This window comes from Cebidichthys violaceus, unplaced genomic scaffold (genome assembly GCF_023349555.1).
Source record: "Cebidichthys violaceus isolate CVI_PGR_0920_01 unplaced genomic scaffold, fCebVio1.0.p SCAF_22, whole genome shotgun sequence".
Lineage (NCBI taxonomy): Eukaryota > Metazoa > Chordata > Actinopteri > Perciformes > Stichaeidae > Cebidichthys > Cebidichthys violaceus.
Genome location: NW_027176395.1, coordinates 2,551,416 through 2,565,891, shown reverse-complemented (window position 1 = coordinate 2,565,891; position 14,476 = coordinate 2,551,416). Strand labels below are relative to the sequence as shown.

Here is a 14,476-nt window from a genome sequence, read left to right as displayed (position 1 = left end):
GTCTTGGCCAAGTTGTTTAATTGTTTAAAAAAACGCTGAACGGATCAACGATCAACCCACTCACTTAATGTAGGTGAGAGCATTGCCTTCTGGGAAGTCGTAAGGGTGCCGTTTCCTGAACACGTGACCCACGCGGCTGCAGGGAAGAATCTCCAGGCTTCCTCCCGCACATCCACACCCGGAAGAAAAGCTCTGCAGGGGGACAGACACAGAGGATGAGGTCAAGAGGCAAGAGTGTGTGTGTGTGTGTGTGTGTGTGTGTGTGTGTGTGTGTGTGTGTGTGTAAATTACACAGTCTGATCTGCATCATCATCATAATATCGACCCTGGCCATGTTCATCTGATATATATTTTTGATGCAGTAGATGGATGATAAGCTGTAAATCAGCAGTATGAAAGCTGTTGTTGTGGATAATTTAATGCTCTGCTGCAAATTCAAGGACACACTTGTCGTCTACAGAACGGGCTGCTGGGCCTCTGCAGCATCCAGAACAGAAGCGTCTGAGGCGGTCCAGAGCCAACACGGCTCAGTACATTCAGTGTAAATGAATCTTCATAAATACACATGGCAGTCAAGAGGAGGAACAATCATTGTTTATTCATTTCAAATACTTCCAAATTACTAATATTCATCGAGGTTAGTGAGCACAAGACTCTATCTGTTGACAGATTATAGAAAAATCTTTGTTCTTCTCTTTACTGTAAGCAGGTGAAATCCATTATCCCTCATTGGTTGTCCTTTTAATACGGTGACTTGTGCGATGTTGAAGTTTAGAGAAGCTACATATAAAGTTTTAGTTAAATATTCAAATTCAGTATGCTTCTTATTTACTAAAGTACGTGTGTGATCTCCTGCTCACCTACTTCTCCTCTACCAAAATGTAAACATCCTTTAGAAAAAGGAAGTTTAAGAAAATAATTAGAATTAAACAATACAATTAGGAATATTTGCAACGTTATAAATACGTCTGCAGAGCAAAGCTGGGTTTTGTCTCAAGGCATTCTGAGCAGGAAGCCTGTGAAGGATGATTCAAGCTCACCGAAGTTCTCCCCTCCCCAGATGTCCATGTGGGTGTCATACTGGCCCAGGTGGTTGAACCAGCTCTTGGCCATGACGAAGATCCCACCAGCGATGACAGGAGTCCCTGCAGAGGAGAGCGGAGTCATTTACTGTAACTCACCCTCTAATTCAGAGAGACGTGTTCAGTGCAGCCAGAGGAGTCTGGGAAGTTTTTATAGGATAGCGCGATGACGATGATTTCTAATTCTCCAGAGAAGACATTCTAGCATCACAGCTCAAATTCTTAGTTCACAGTTAGACGTATTAAAAGTCGTCCAAGGGTCCATCTCCACAGGCCTGTGTGAGCTCCAGGCTTACTGTGCGTTAACTGCTTTGTGCTAATTCAACTAAACATTTGTGCGGAAGTAAAGCGCAACATCCACTGACAAAATAAAGGCCTTAAGGTGGTTTTTGTGGAGGGACCTTGTGTCAAATACTAGTTTTATGATTTGAGATTTGCGCTAACATGGTGCGTATTCCTGAATTTATTTCTGTTACATCACTTTACCATTTCGCAAACTGGGGAACCGTATTTTAGGGTAGAAAAACATCCAGACACAAGAACAGTGGTTACATTTAAAGGGGCCCAGCAGCTTTTTCCTCCTGCCATGAGTCAAAGCAATTCACTCTTTAAACAAGAGGTACCACAAAGGTTCCATCAGGTTCCATCAGGTTCCATCAGGTTCCATCAGGTTCCTAGGTGTTGACAGACCTGATAGCCTGCGTCGGGTCGCTCCTCGCCATTTTCTGCTCGATTGGAATCTGCTCCCATTTGAAGTGGAGACTCCAGTCAAATCCTGAAGAGAAAGAGAGCACAAAAAAAAAGTCAGATCCAGTTCCAAAACACTTTGTTCTTCTACAGAAGAAGACAGATTTGAGTGTTTTGCAGATTTCAGTTGAACTAACTTTCGTGAATTTAACCTTTTATTTAGCTGCTGTTCAAATGAAAACTTTGCATCTTCGCAAAACTTTACAACCAGACTGACGTTAATCCCTTCAGGAATTTCTATCATGTGTTTTGAATTATTCTGGAAGGGATCGTGTTGTCATATATAACGAGGGAGTTTGCAAAAAAGGGTTTTCCATGACTGCAGCGTGTGTGTGTGTGTGTGTGTGTGTGTGTGTGTGTGTGTTGTCAGCCGGTCGCTGAGCATGATTTGTGTGCTGTGCCCTGACCTCCTCTCAAGTCAGCAGAGGCAGCCAAATAGGCGAAGTTATCCAGGCTGATGACATCAATGATGGGGCTGACCACTCGCGTATGGTCCTGCATGAGAGGAGAAGGACACGTTATTAATGAGACATGATGGAACATTTACATTTGAACCGTTTTAAGTTGGTGTTTTATGCATGTTTTATACATTACAATCCATCCCATTTAAGTTACATCGGTGATGTGGTGGAGAGATTGTCCACATTTATCCATGATACAGCAGTTATTTCTTCGTTAAGCAGGTCGTCGCGGTAAACACCTCGACAGCATTGTGCGTCTGAATAATTAGGACGGGGACTTACGACTCTTTTTAATAAAAGGGATTTATGGCACACGGGTTAATTGTTAAGCAGGTGCAATCAAAGATAACTAATCCTGCAGAAAGACATTTTAATGACATGAAGCATCGCATTTCATATTTGATTTTAATTAGGTATACGAGCCAAAGAGGTGGAAATGTCAGGAGAAGGAGAGAGGCGTGGATTTTTATCTCAAAAGGTTCATTCCCAAGTCTGCTACCTTGTCGCTCTCGTTGCCAATATTAGCTGCTCTGTTTCAACAGTGCTGGGCTGAAATGCAACCATCGTTCTGTCAGGAGGGACGTTGACTTAAACCAAATTAGTATTTATTTTTTGTAATTGTTTATGTAGTGAGGTAGAGATGCAGCTTTTTATATTACAGGCTGTTGTAGTCTGATTATTTAAAGGACTTTTTAATAAAACGGGAGTTCAGATTTATCAGACTGATTGTATAAATTGAAGAAAAAGAATCGTGCATCGTAAATGTTGACAACAACACGCTGTCATGTTGTGACTGTAACTATAACTGCTTTTGCACCTGTAACTGATGCTTAAACAGATGTTTGATATCACAATATAACACGTAACATATGTACATATTTCTTCTGCATGACAGAAGGTTCAGCTACTGATAGTTTTAGAAGTAATTAAGGAATAAATGCCGAACAATTCATCTGTTCTATTAGTTCTTAATGTGCTTTATAATGATTCTCAGCGTTGGTCCTCTTTATAATGTCTTGTATGATGAAGGCCACAAACTGAAACGTGTTGGTTTGAAAATATCACAGTTCTTAATACTACAAGTGTCGCTGGAGTTGGATGGGAATGACAATACATGAGAAAGTCTGACCTGAAGTCAAACTATAAAAAAGGTGCCGCAGACTGTCTGAAGCTTGCACGACAGAAAATCTCTCTCAGGATCAAGTGAAAGTTCAGCAAAGTAATTACATTTCTTTGTGTGTATGTCAAGAAAATAAATCAATCTTAGTCACTAATGAGTATTAAATGTCAGATTGTGCTCTGGGGGCTCTGCAGTAGTCCCCCCACTGGAAGATGTGGCTAAAACCAGGTTTATTTATTGATTGCCTGTTCTAATAAAAAGAGCTGATTACTGGTTACAGCCCGCCTCCCTCTTTCTAGTGAACTGAAGCAGAACACTTTACAAATTCATGTAGGCTCAAAGTGGACTTTGAATTTTACTGCTCATGCTGTAAACATAAAGCGATTCTTCGCACAGTTCACAGCGGACAAATAAACTCTGAGCAGCCTAAAACTACCCGAGGAAGCAACACGTACCGTAAAGCAAAGCAAAAGCACGAGAGAACTGTTGACTGCTGATAGCGTGCGTGTTTGTTTGTGCGTGAGTGTCGTCTGCATCTGTCTGTGAACGTCCATCTGTGCCAACGCTGCTGTTTGCCCGTGAGGCATCTGAAAGTGTTCGTGGAGCAGCTTAGCATCGGGACAATCCAACTGACTGTCTCTAATTAGAGCCGTCCCTCTCTTTGCTCAGAGGTTGAACCCGTCGTGAACTTTGTGTTCATTGCACCAAAGAGTGTGTGTGTGTGTGTGTGTGTGTGTGTGTGTGTGTGTGTGTGTGTGTGTGGGAGGGAGGGTGCGGGTGTGAAAGCCACTCTGCCAGAGAGCAATTTGGAAAGTGATGCTCTCAACAGCTTTAAGCAATAGACATTTATGGGGCTTTTAATGAGCGTCTATGATTTGATAATGCATGAAGAGGCTGTACTTGCAAAATGGTTGTCACCGATGATCTCTCAATATCTCAACTCTCTCCCACTCTCACACTCTTTTTTTTTAAATTCTCTCGTTCTGTTTGGATTTATTGAGTGCTGTCATTTGTCCCTCACATCTGGCTGTTTTTAGTGTAGCCGATGAAAAGGATTCAAGCTTATTCTTCTGGATGCTAAATTTGGAAAAGTGAATGATTTACGTGACGAAGCGCGAGCGTGTTTTTGTGCGCGCTGAATTTCACTTTTCAAGTGTCATTTGGCGAGTGCAGATTCCTCTATTCCTTTGCTTCATCGCTGAGTAATGTCACATCTGTCTCTGAATAAGAGACCAACAGAGGACGCGCTGTCTAGCTTGGGCGAAAAGGTCAACAGACAGAATTAGTTTTTGCCTTGAATCATGTCGTCACTGTACACGCTTATTGCTCACACACTGTGTGGAACCCTCATTGTTTGTGGTGCTTTTGACGTCACAGAAAGTATTCTCTTGAGTAATTAAGAATGCAATATGAGATCTCATAAATATGATTGTTTGCTTTAGATAAAACTACCAAACTGTATATATAATAGTTGAATGTAGCTCCATCTCGACCATAGAAAGAATTCACTTAAAGATAAAGATTTTGGCACCGGATTTCCCTGAATCAGTGAGGCTGTTTCTGCTCCATTTCTGATGAATGTGTCTGAGCTGAAATGCAGATTTGTTTCTGGTGGTTTTAGACAAATGGTTCCCAACCTGACGTCAGGTCCAAAGATTAAATAGGAAGGAGGAGAGGGGATTGCACGATGATTAACAGGAGAGGAACGACATTAACAAAAGGGTCTTCTGCTACACAAAGTGACGTTTATTCTTTCAGACTTTCTTCTTATCATTGCATTTTCTTGTGAATTACTGGATCATTTTACTTCATCCGGACTCTTAAATTATTCATATAAAACAGACAAATCAAACATGTATGGAGTCACAAACTTAAAAAGGTTTGGGGCATCCGGTAATGATACATTATTATCTAGATGTTAAGTGTACAAGTGTAGCTAAATTCATTCGGCGCATTACAATTATTCTCCATGCTCTAAAAAAGGTAATGGCTTTTAAGAAGGTATTAAATGTCGCCCCAGCCTTATAAGCTACATCTTTCACTGAACTTAAATCTCTAATCCCTGTACATTTATGAGCAGCGAGCTCATTATAGGTACTTAATTTCTAATTACGTTCAAGTGGTTTCATTTGCTGCTCTAAATTAACAAATGAAAAGTGTCATTCTGTTGCATTAAAGGAGATAGACGGCGATCCTTCATCAGTATTCTGCCCTCAGAGGCCTTCATGAACCCAGAACTGAGGTCTCAGGAAGACTGATGAATCCAGGACCGGGGCGCAGCCGGGCCGAGGAGCTGGTGAATTATCACCGAGCCCGACGCTCTCATGAATGCCAGACTGAAAGATTGTAATGCAAGCTGGATGAGTCACAGCCGCCCAGAGCCAAGTATGAGTGTACAGCAACGCAAACACGACGCGCACACACTCACAAGAGTCTTCTGAATAAAACATGGTACAGTAGAGACTTCTGAATATGAGTTTTGCTGCACGTCGAGCTTCAGTTTGGGTTCTTGTCTGTGTACTTTCCGAACAAACAGCAGAGTTTTGTCCAACAGTAAAGAACAAATACTTTATTTATTGCTCTTTTAAAGGAATCTTTCTACATTTTGGGAGATATTCTAGGCTCTCTTGCTGAGGGTTAGATGAGAAGATTGTTACTATTGTCATGTTTGTGGGGTAACGGTTCAGTACAGCTACAGTCAGGAGAACGTTAGCGTAGCTTAGCATAAAGGCGAGAAATTGGGGGAAACAGCTATTGTGGGTCTGTCCAAAGTTAACAAAACAGACCTACCAGCACCTCCAAAACTTACTAATTTAGACACAGTAGCACTTCAAAAAAAAGTGTACAAACAGCTATTTTGGGCAAGAAATAGTCCAACACATAAACCTGTGTGAAACTGCAAATTGAACTTGAGGTTATGTACAGATTTAACAGCTGACGTGTTAATTAGTGTGAGGTTTAGAAGTACTGGTAGGAGGATGTTCTTATTCTTTTTTTATTCAGAGCCCTGTTAGTCAGTTTCCCCTGTTTCCAGTCTGTGTGCTAAGCTAAGCTAAGCTGAGCTAAACTAAGCTGAGCGGCTGCAGCTACATATTTACAGCACAGACATGAGAGCGGCAAAGATCTTCTCAGCAAACTCTCGGCAAGAAAGTGAATAAATGTATTCCCCAAAATGTCAACTATTCCTTTAACGTACGTCAAAAGTTGTGCTTTGAGAGATTGGAGAAGCTGCTAAAAAGCAGAGGAGGAAGAAGAGAGAAGTAGAAGAGAGCTCGTAGACATCGAGGCAGCTGAAACAAACGCAGGCTCTTCCTTTGAACCGAGAGAGCGGATGCAAACTGAAGCACACTGGAGAGAGGAGAACTGACGAAGCTCCTGTTGCACAGTCAGTGGGAATGTTTGCCTGCGATGGGGGATGGCAGAGGATTTGGGAGAGCAGCTGTGCTGCTTAGAGCCCCAGTCGCAGGTTAATAATGTCAGGGGAGGAAAGACACTGCCAACAAACAGCCTATTACTCATTAGCAAGTGATGAAGGTTTCCACAGCTACATCTCTCTTTATCAAAATATACCAGACACTCATGTCTCGGTGAGCGAACACGCTCATCTCTGCAGACGCTTACGTGTCTCTAATCATTTATTTACATGCCGTGTGCACGTTTCTTGGAGTGACTTTGTTGAATTGATACAGAAAAGCAGACAGAACCAGTGAGGGCTCACAGCCAAAACGCCCTTGAAAGTTCACATGAAAATACCCTACTGATACGAAAAATGATAAAGAAAAAAAAATGAATAAATCCCCCTGATAATAAAAAGCGGCTGGTTTTGCATTTCATCCCGGTCGCATTTTTGAATTGTGAAACATTCATGCATGATGTGATGGTAGTGTCTCTGGTGGGCTGCATAATCTAATTTGTAGGATGCGGTGAAAGGGGGGGGGGGGGGGGGGGGGGGACTCTTCCCACTGCATTAAAATAAAAGACTGTTTTTGATTAGAAATGAATCCGGCATGCAGCTGAAGCAAGAACAAACCACTGCATTAAAACACAAAGCAGACCAACTGAACTCATGTCGTGAAACACTCCGGAGTCAAGTGGACGACAGATTGGTTGGGAATATGACTGCATACTCTTTCCAGCAGTGGCAAGGTGGAGGGGGATTTTGCGTAGAGTTTGAATTCAATCAAATGAAGTGTTTATTCAACAATATGCCACGGCATCGTATTACAATACAGCAAATAAAATCCACCCAGAAAAAGAGCAAAATCCCCTGAAGCTTTTTATCACAGCCGCAAAAAGCAAGTGTTCACCTCAGAAATGTGTTGTGTTGTGTGTGTGTGTGTGTGTGTGTGTGAGCCGCATGTATTCAGTGTCTAATTGGAGAGTGTGAATGACGGCTGACTGTGCGCCCGTGGGTCTGTACCTCCTTGACTCTCTGGATCATCGGCTGCAGCCAATCAGCGTTGACCTCGCAGTGGCTGTCCAAGAAGGTCAAGATGGAGGCCGAGGCCGTGTTGGCTCCACGCACGCGTGATCGGATCAGACCTGAGGGGAGAGCAGGGGGGGGGGGGGGGATGACACGGAAGTCTGAAACCGGTCCAATATCTCCAAATTTGATCAAATTGGATGCTGCTTGACTGCAAGTAGGGACGTCAATATTTGGATGCCTAATGTGGCGAAGTGAGTGCCAGCGATGAAAGGTGGACTCCACTGATTTAACAAGTCATAGTTACTTTACTTGACAAGGAATCTACTCCTCCATCTTCTGTTTTGTCAAGTTTGAGGAAAATATTGTGTTGTTATTAACGTAGGATGTGTTTTCTTACTATTTGATCTTTATAAGGAACTCAAATTCTAGATATTTCAACCTTAGATGCATAAATTTATTACAGTTATTTTTATTAACCGTCATTTGAAAGTCCCTCAACTTTATGGAAGACCAATATTTCATGACTGGAGTCCATTTCTATCAGGAAAAACATTGTTTCCACTGTTAACACAGTTAAATAATGCACCCGCTCTCTCTCTGCATCGCCTTATCTACTTCTACTTTAGTAAATGTTACGTTAATTCCTTTGTCGCCTTGCAAAAGCTACAAGTGAACAGGTGTGCTTCTAGTATGGATTGCATATATAGGTGGAGAGAATGAAGTTGGTTTTTTTTAAGTTTTCTAAGTTGCATTCTAGTCTGCTGAGGCAACTGTTGGCAGTAAAACACGCCTCACTGCCTCTTTCTCTACGTGTTTCTGCTTGTTTTATTAATGGACATAATTTCAAAACAGAAAGCTGTTGATTAACGACTACAAGTGACTCACAGCATATTTACAAGTGCCGTTGTTAAATGTAGTCAAACTCATTCAAAAGGTTTTCACGTGTCACATTATCTCTGTTTGATCAGCTTTCTGCCTGAAAGAGTTAAAGGACTATATATACTACCAGACAGCACAGTGCAGAAATATGCAGAGCAAAGTTTTAATCAGTCTCAATTTCCCTTTTAAGTTCTGAACTATTTGAAGACCTTGTTAGGAGGAAAAGATTCTATGCAACCAAAAGCTTTTTGAAACGGAGCTGGATAATTGGATTAGTCTGAAGTAGATGCCAGAATGTGTCTCGCTTTTAGCCCCACCACACACAAATTGCTTGTCAGAAAAAAAAATCTGCGTTAATGTGGAGCCGAGAGTCAAATCTATTTTAAAACAAACCGAGTTAAGAACAGAATCGCTACAGGCGGGAGGAGAATAGCAATAAAGGTGTCTTTCCTCATCAGAAGTGTGTCTACAATCACAGTCATTTGCATTTAGCGCAGACAAGTGTGGAGGAGGTTAATTGTCTTTTTTTTTTTTTCTGCGAAATCGTCGGTTAATTAAACAGATGCATCTCATCATCTGAAGAGTTTTGTTCCAAATTCAGAGATCGAAATAACAGACACTTGTGAAGCTGTTTGTGAAGATAATTGGGTTGGTTTTTTTTTTAAAAGGGGAAAAAAAGCAGCCTTGAAGTCTAACTTTTAAGTTTACTTGTATTAAACCTTGCTGAGGAGTTCATGTTTCTCAGATTAATTCATACATTTATTTTGTTCTCCGCTTGCGCAGCTCACGACATCAGCAGGGGTGAAACATTTTTTGATTTATTTTTGAAATATGAGTCATACTTGTTTTTTTGTTTTTTTTAAATGAAATTCCTCAGAAGTGCACTTTGTAACAAGGCAGTTCTGACTCAAACGTCGTTAGAGTGCTCTCACACCTAACCCGGTTGAAAAAGCAGTAAATTTACTGATTTTTTGTGTTTTAGAACCTTTTTTTAATCAAAAGTGTCTTTGGGTTTTGTCCTGTCGGGACACTGTGATAGACCTTTTTCACATTTGTATGAACTAAACAGTTAATATATCAAATACAAAATATAATGAACAGATTAATCAATAGAAAAAGAATCATTACTTGTAACCCTAGTATTCTTTACCTTGTGTGTGGCGATAATAACAATAAATATAACAAATAAAAACATTTAAATGATCTAAGAGATTGTCAACAAACACATAGAAAATGTCCTTGCACCTTAGTGACATTGTTTATAGTTTATATATATTTTATATTAATTGCACCCTATCCTCTATTTGAGGATAACTTTAAAACTGAGACGAGAGCTGCGAGCTGTTTCTGAGCGATGTTGCATGTCACATCTTTATCGGCAGTCCATTCCACAGTTCATCTAAAACAACAGAAGCCCGCCTCCTCATGCTTGCTTGTTGTAACTGTGGGTACATTTACCGCTCCGGTGCTTGATGACCTCAGGCAGCAGTTTGCCACATTAAAGGGGAAAAAGTCAATGATGCCTGAAGGTGTGAAACCATTAAGAGCTGCGTAAAGAGGGAATCACATCTTAAAATCAATCAAGAGTCACTGACACGGATTGCTGTCTTTTGCTGAAAATCTCTGCATCGGTTGGGTCATCCGGTTTCAAACTAAAATAGAGATTCAGCTAACACAAAAGGTTTAGAAGTTTCTGACATGATGGCGTGGATTTGGAGCTCACTCCGACTCGTGTACCTCGGCTGCCAGTCGGGAACTGCCGGCCTAAATTCAATATGCTTATGTTCTGTCAGCATGAGGTTCGTGAGCCTTCAGTCTGCAGCGACCTGAGTAAAAGGGTTTCTTTTTAAGACACGCAAACAAAACCAGCAACACCGGCTCTTTTGGCTTTTATTCTGGCTGAACTTTCTTTTGAAGGTTGAGGATTTAATCTAATTCCAGGATTAATCTAATTCAAATCAGAATCACATGGGTAATGAAAGAAACAGTGATTTCAGGTTTTTCTACAGTTCTTTTTACATTTCCTGGTTTTGAATACAGAGAGTTGTAGAGTATATGTCCCACGTGACTTTCTCATTATGTTTATGCGTCCACAGGAAGTAACAGGTGCACAGAGGGGGCTCCTCAGTGTTGATTATGGCTCTGATAGTTAGACTAGTCTGGCTCAGTTATGTCATTGTTACTGGTAGTGCTGACATTATAAGACAATTGATTGATTGATTGATTGATTGATTGATTGACATAAAAATAAATCAAAAATCTATTTATCAAGCAAGAATGACAAACATTTTTGGATCCAGGATCCAGCTTCCAAAGTGTGACTATATTTGACTTTTCTCGTTTTTATTTCATTGTGAATAATATTTCGGGGTTATGTTCATACAGAATGGGCTCTTAGTACTTGTGATGGTTATTGTTCACTATTCTTTTACATTTTATTTACGGGACAATTAATTGATTCATTAAAAAAAAAAAAGAATGGACATTATTGTTAGTTGCCACAGAATTCTTTGATCACTGCACTGAAACTGTATTACTTTGTCTATTTTTACTTTATATCATGTTATTTTAGTATAAATGTGTTAAATTCGACATTCAGAGCATTAATAAAGCAGCAAACAGTTATTTGCTGTGTAAAGATACAGTGGAGTAACACGCTGTCGTCGCTGACGCTGTAGCACCAACCCCCCTGCCCCCCCCTCAGGTAAACACTGTCAGCTCTGTTGCCGTTGTTTTCACTGTTTGTGCTGTTAGCATCGTTAGCTGCTAGCCACCCAGCTCAGCCGTCGCCATGTTGAGAGCCGCGTGGAAGCGTCCCCTCAATCATAGATATGCTCTGCATTTGGAATTTAGCACCTTTAATTGATTTAATTGAAGATAAATCATTTTAATTTCCTCCTCATATTGTTTTTTTTAAATGCATTTATTTGCATTATGTAAATCAGTTTGACTTGCCTCTGTTTTTAAAAGGTGCTGTACTAATAGACATGACTTTCATTTTTCTTTATTGAAGATACAACAACTTGGACGGCTTAAAAAACATACCACATACAGCACATTTAAGCCCAGTCTCTTTTCCCATTTAGCCAATTAGCCTCCTCCCCCCCGTCCCCCCCCGTCCCCCCCGTCCCCCCGTCCCTCCACACTCACCCTCTCTCCTGCCGTTTCTCAGGCAGCGCACTTTGGGGATCTGAGAGAGCAGCTGGCAGTCCTCAGCTGGAAGAGGAGAGCAGAGGAGATGGGATGTTATGGTGGAACAGCAGAACACACACTGAGAAACACACATACCTCACACGCAGATGCACACCCGCAGTAAAAGCCACTCTCACCCCACAGTAAAACATGACCTCAACACATTCAAACACAACATCCATCAGTGGTTCATCGCAGTCTCGAAAAATAATCAGGAACACGTAAACGCAAAAGAGCCGTTCAGAGTGACTGAGTGCTCAAACAAAACAGCTTCATTTCACTGGATAATTACATTCAAAATCCCTTTTCCATAAACAAATCCAGCGAGCAGCTGATCCACATCGTCCACTCCCTTTTTCTACACGAGCAATCTCTGGCGCAGACCTTTTGTTGATGCACACGGGATGGACATCATTACAAACAACACACAAATACAGGTACACAAACACACACACACACACACACACACACACACACACACACACACACACACGCATCCTTGAGAGGATTAGCATTAGCAGCAGTGTGTGTGACCTTGCTGAGGGATTGTGGGTAGATCAAGCAGAGACCCCCCCCCCCCCCCCCCCCCCCCCCCCAAACCATCAATACTGCCGTATAATGACAGACAAACCATCAATACTGCCGTATAATGACAGAAACATGCATGATGAATTGATTTAATTGGCTGTGCGTACAACGTGTTTGTTTTCATTTAAGCTGTTGTATCACATCGGACGTGTGTTTCGAGAGCAGGCGTGTATAAGTCCTTTAGTGGTGCTCATAAGGAGGGGGCAGCTGGTGTGTGTGTGTGTGTGTGTGTGTGTGTGTGTGTGTGTGAGGATTTAAGGACTCAGGGAAGAAGAGCAGAAAGTCATAGATCACACCCACTGAGCAGATGTTGTATACTTGTTGCCAGATTGTGTGTGTGTGTGTGTGTGTGTGTGTGTGTGTGTGTGTGTGTGAGCTTGCATACATTATGCAGTTACATGCATGCAACTGCATACTGTGTGCTACATTTATCCATGTTTTGAATATGACCTATTTTAACGCAGGGAAAATGACTGAATTAAGTGAAATTTAAAATGTCGGACTCCATACAAAAATGTACAAATTACATTTTTTTTTTGTCAATGGAGCTCTGTCCCAAAATGCAGTGCGCCAATAGAAATAAAAGAGCTTCTCTCAGCCCCCCAAAAAACCCTGTTGACTGGTGTGATGTGTGCCTCGCTGTGCATTATTTTCTGTCAGTACAACACCGTGAAGACCATTGACTTACAGCCAAAACAGAGCATCTTACTGTACTCGAGCACGTTGTGTTAACCGGGGTGTATATTCTTGTCTCGTCGCATGAGTCACATGCTGTCGTCCGGACTCACAGTAAAGATCACTGTACTAAACTGAGGACTGTGCCCTTATGATTAAGGCAAGCCTTAATAGGATTACACTCCGCCTGCTGACCAACATCCTCCAACACTTCTCCGGCCGTCTGCCTGCCGGGTCGCATTCTGACCAATCAGCTCTCACTCTCACTGCCTCAGCTGACGGACTTTAAATAGATCTATTTGTGCTATTTTCTCTGGCTAGTTATTTGTCTGAATGTACAAGAATATTCTTCAAAAGAGGACAACAGAAAACAAATACATCTTAGAGTCTAGTAACATTTGTTAATTGTGTTTATAGTTGAAATTAATTTATATTAAACAAAAAAAAACCTACGCCAGCATACCATGTTTTATTTCTCAAAGGATGGCATCAGAGGTGACTTAAAAATCAATATATGAATGTTTGGTTTTGGTAGTGATTTGTAAGTTGTATGACTAATTGATGGACTGTATTTAAAGAAACCAGAGGAGAAGGGCAAAATAGCCTAAAAAGTGTGTGGATATAAATCATGTTATGTTGCTAAAGAGCTGGTACCTCACTGTGTGTGCAGTCTCAAAGAAAAAAAAAAACCCCGTACCCGTTAACATCATGTAGTGATTTGAGGTTTTGAGAACGTGCTGGACCTCCTGCCTTCAAAACCCCCAACTTAAACAGCAGTTTTATTTCACTTTCTTAGCAGGGATTACTGAGACAATAAATAAAACGCAGCATTAGAAAGTTGCGACGCGGAGAGGAGCTGGAGGGAGCAGAAGCAGGCGACTAATGGGAGGCTCATTTCGTTCAGTCAGAGTGAGGCAGAACTAGAAGCCACAACCCGGAAAGAAACGGCTCCACATGACAACGGATGCTGAAAAAAAATATAAAAACCCGTGACTGGGAGGAGCTTAAGAGTCTCGCTCAAGACGGGAAACAGACAGCCATGTTGGCTCTAACGCCATGATGCTGCCGGTTCAACGTGGGTTCAGGTAAACCGGCCGCAGCGGAGTGAGAATAAACAAAGCATTAGTGAGCTAATAGAGCTCTCCTGCTGCTACTGACGCTGAGGCACTACTGTCAAGATGTCTGGCCAGCTCTGACACCTCAACGTGTGTGTGTGTGTGTGTGTGTGTGTGTGTGTGTGTGTGTGTGTGTGTGTGTCGGTGCTTGAGTGCACAGCGAATGTAGGTCACCGTGCAGTTCCCACAGA

General features: G+C 41.6%; 1 protein-coding gene across 1 annotated transcript in view; it reads right to left on the bottom strand.

Moving 5' to 3' along the window:
- Positions 1-14,476, bottom strand: part of LOC137877842 (polypeptide N-acetylgalactosaminyltransferase 16-like) — a 32,145-nt gene that overhangs the window by 6,616 nt on the left and 11,053 nt on the right. The window contains 7 exon segments of the mRNA XM_068717994.1: positions 65-165; positions 167-192; positions 1,041-1,145; positions 1,774-1,857; positions 2,237-2,324; positions 7,831-7,952; positions 11,866-11,931. Of these exon segments, the coding sequence (XP_068574095.1) occupies positions 65-165; positions 167-192; positions 1,041-1,145; positions 1,774-1,857; positions 2,237-2,324; positions 7,831-7,952; positions 11,866-11,931 (592 nt within the window).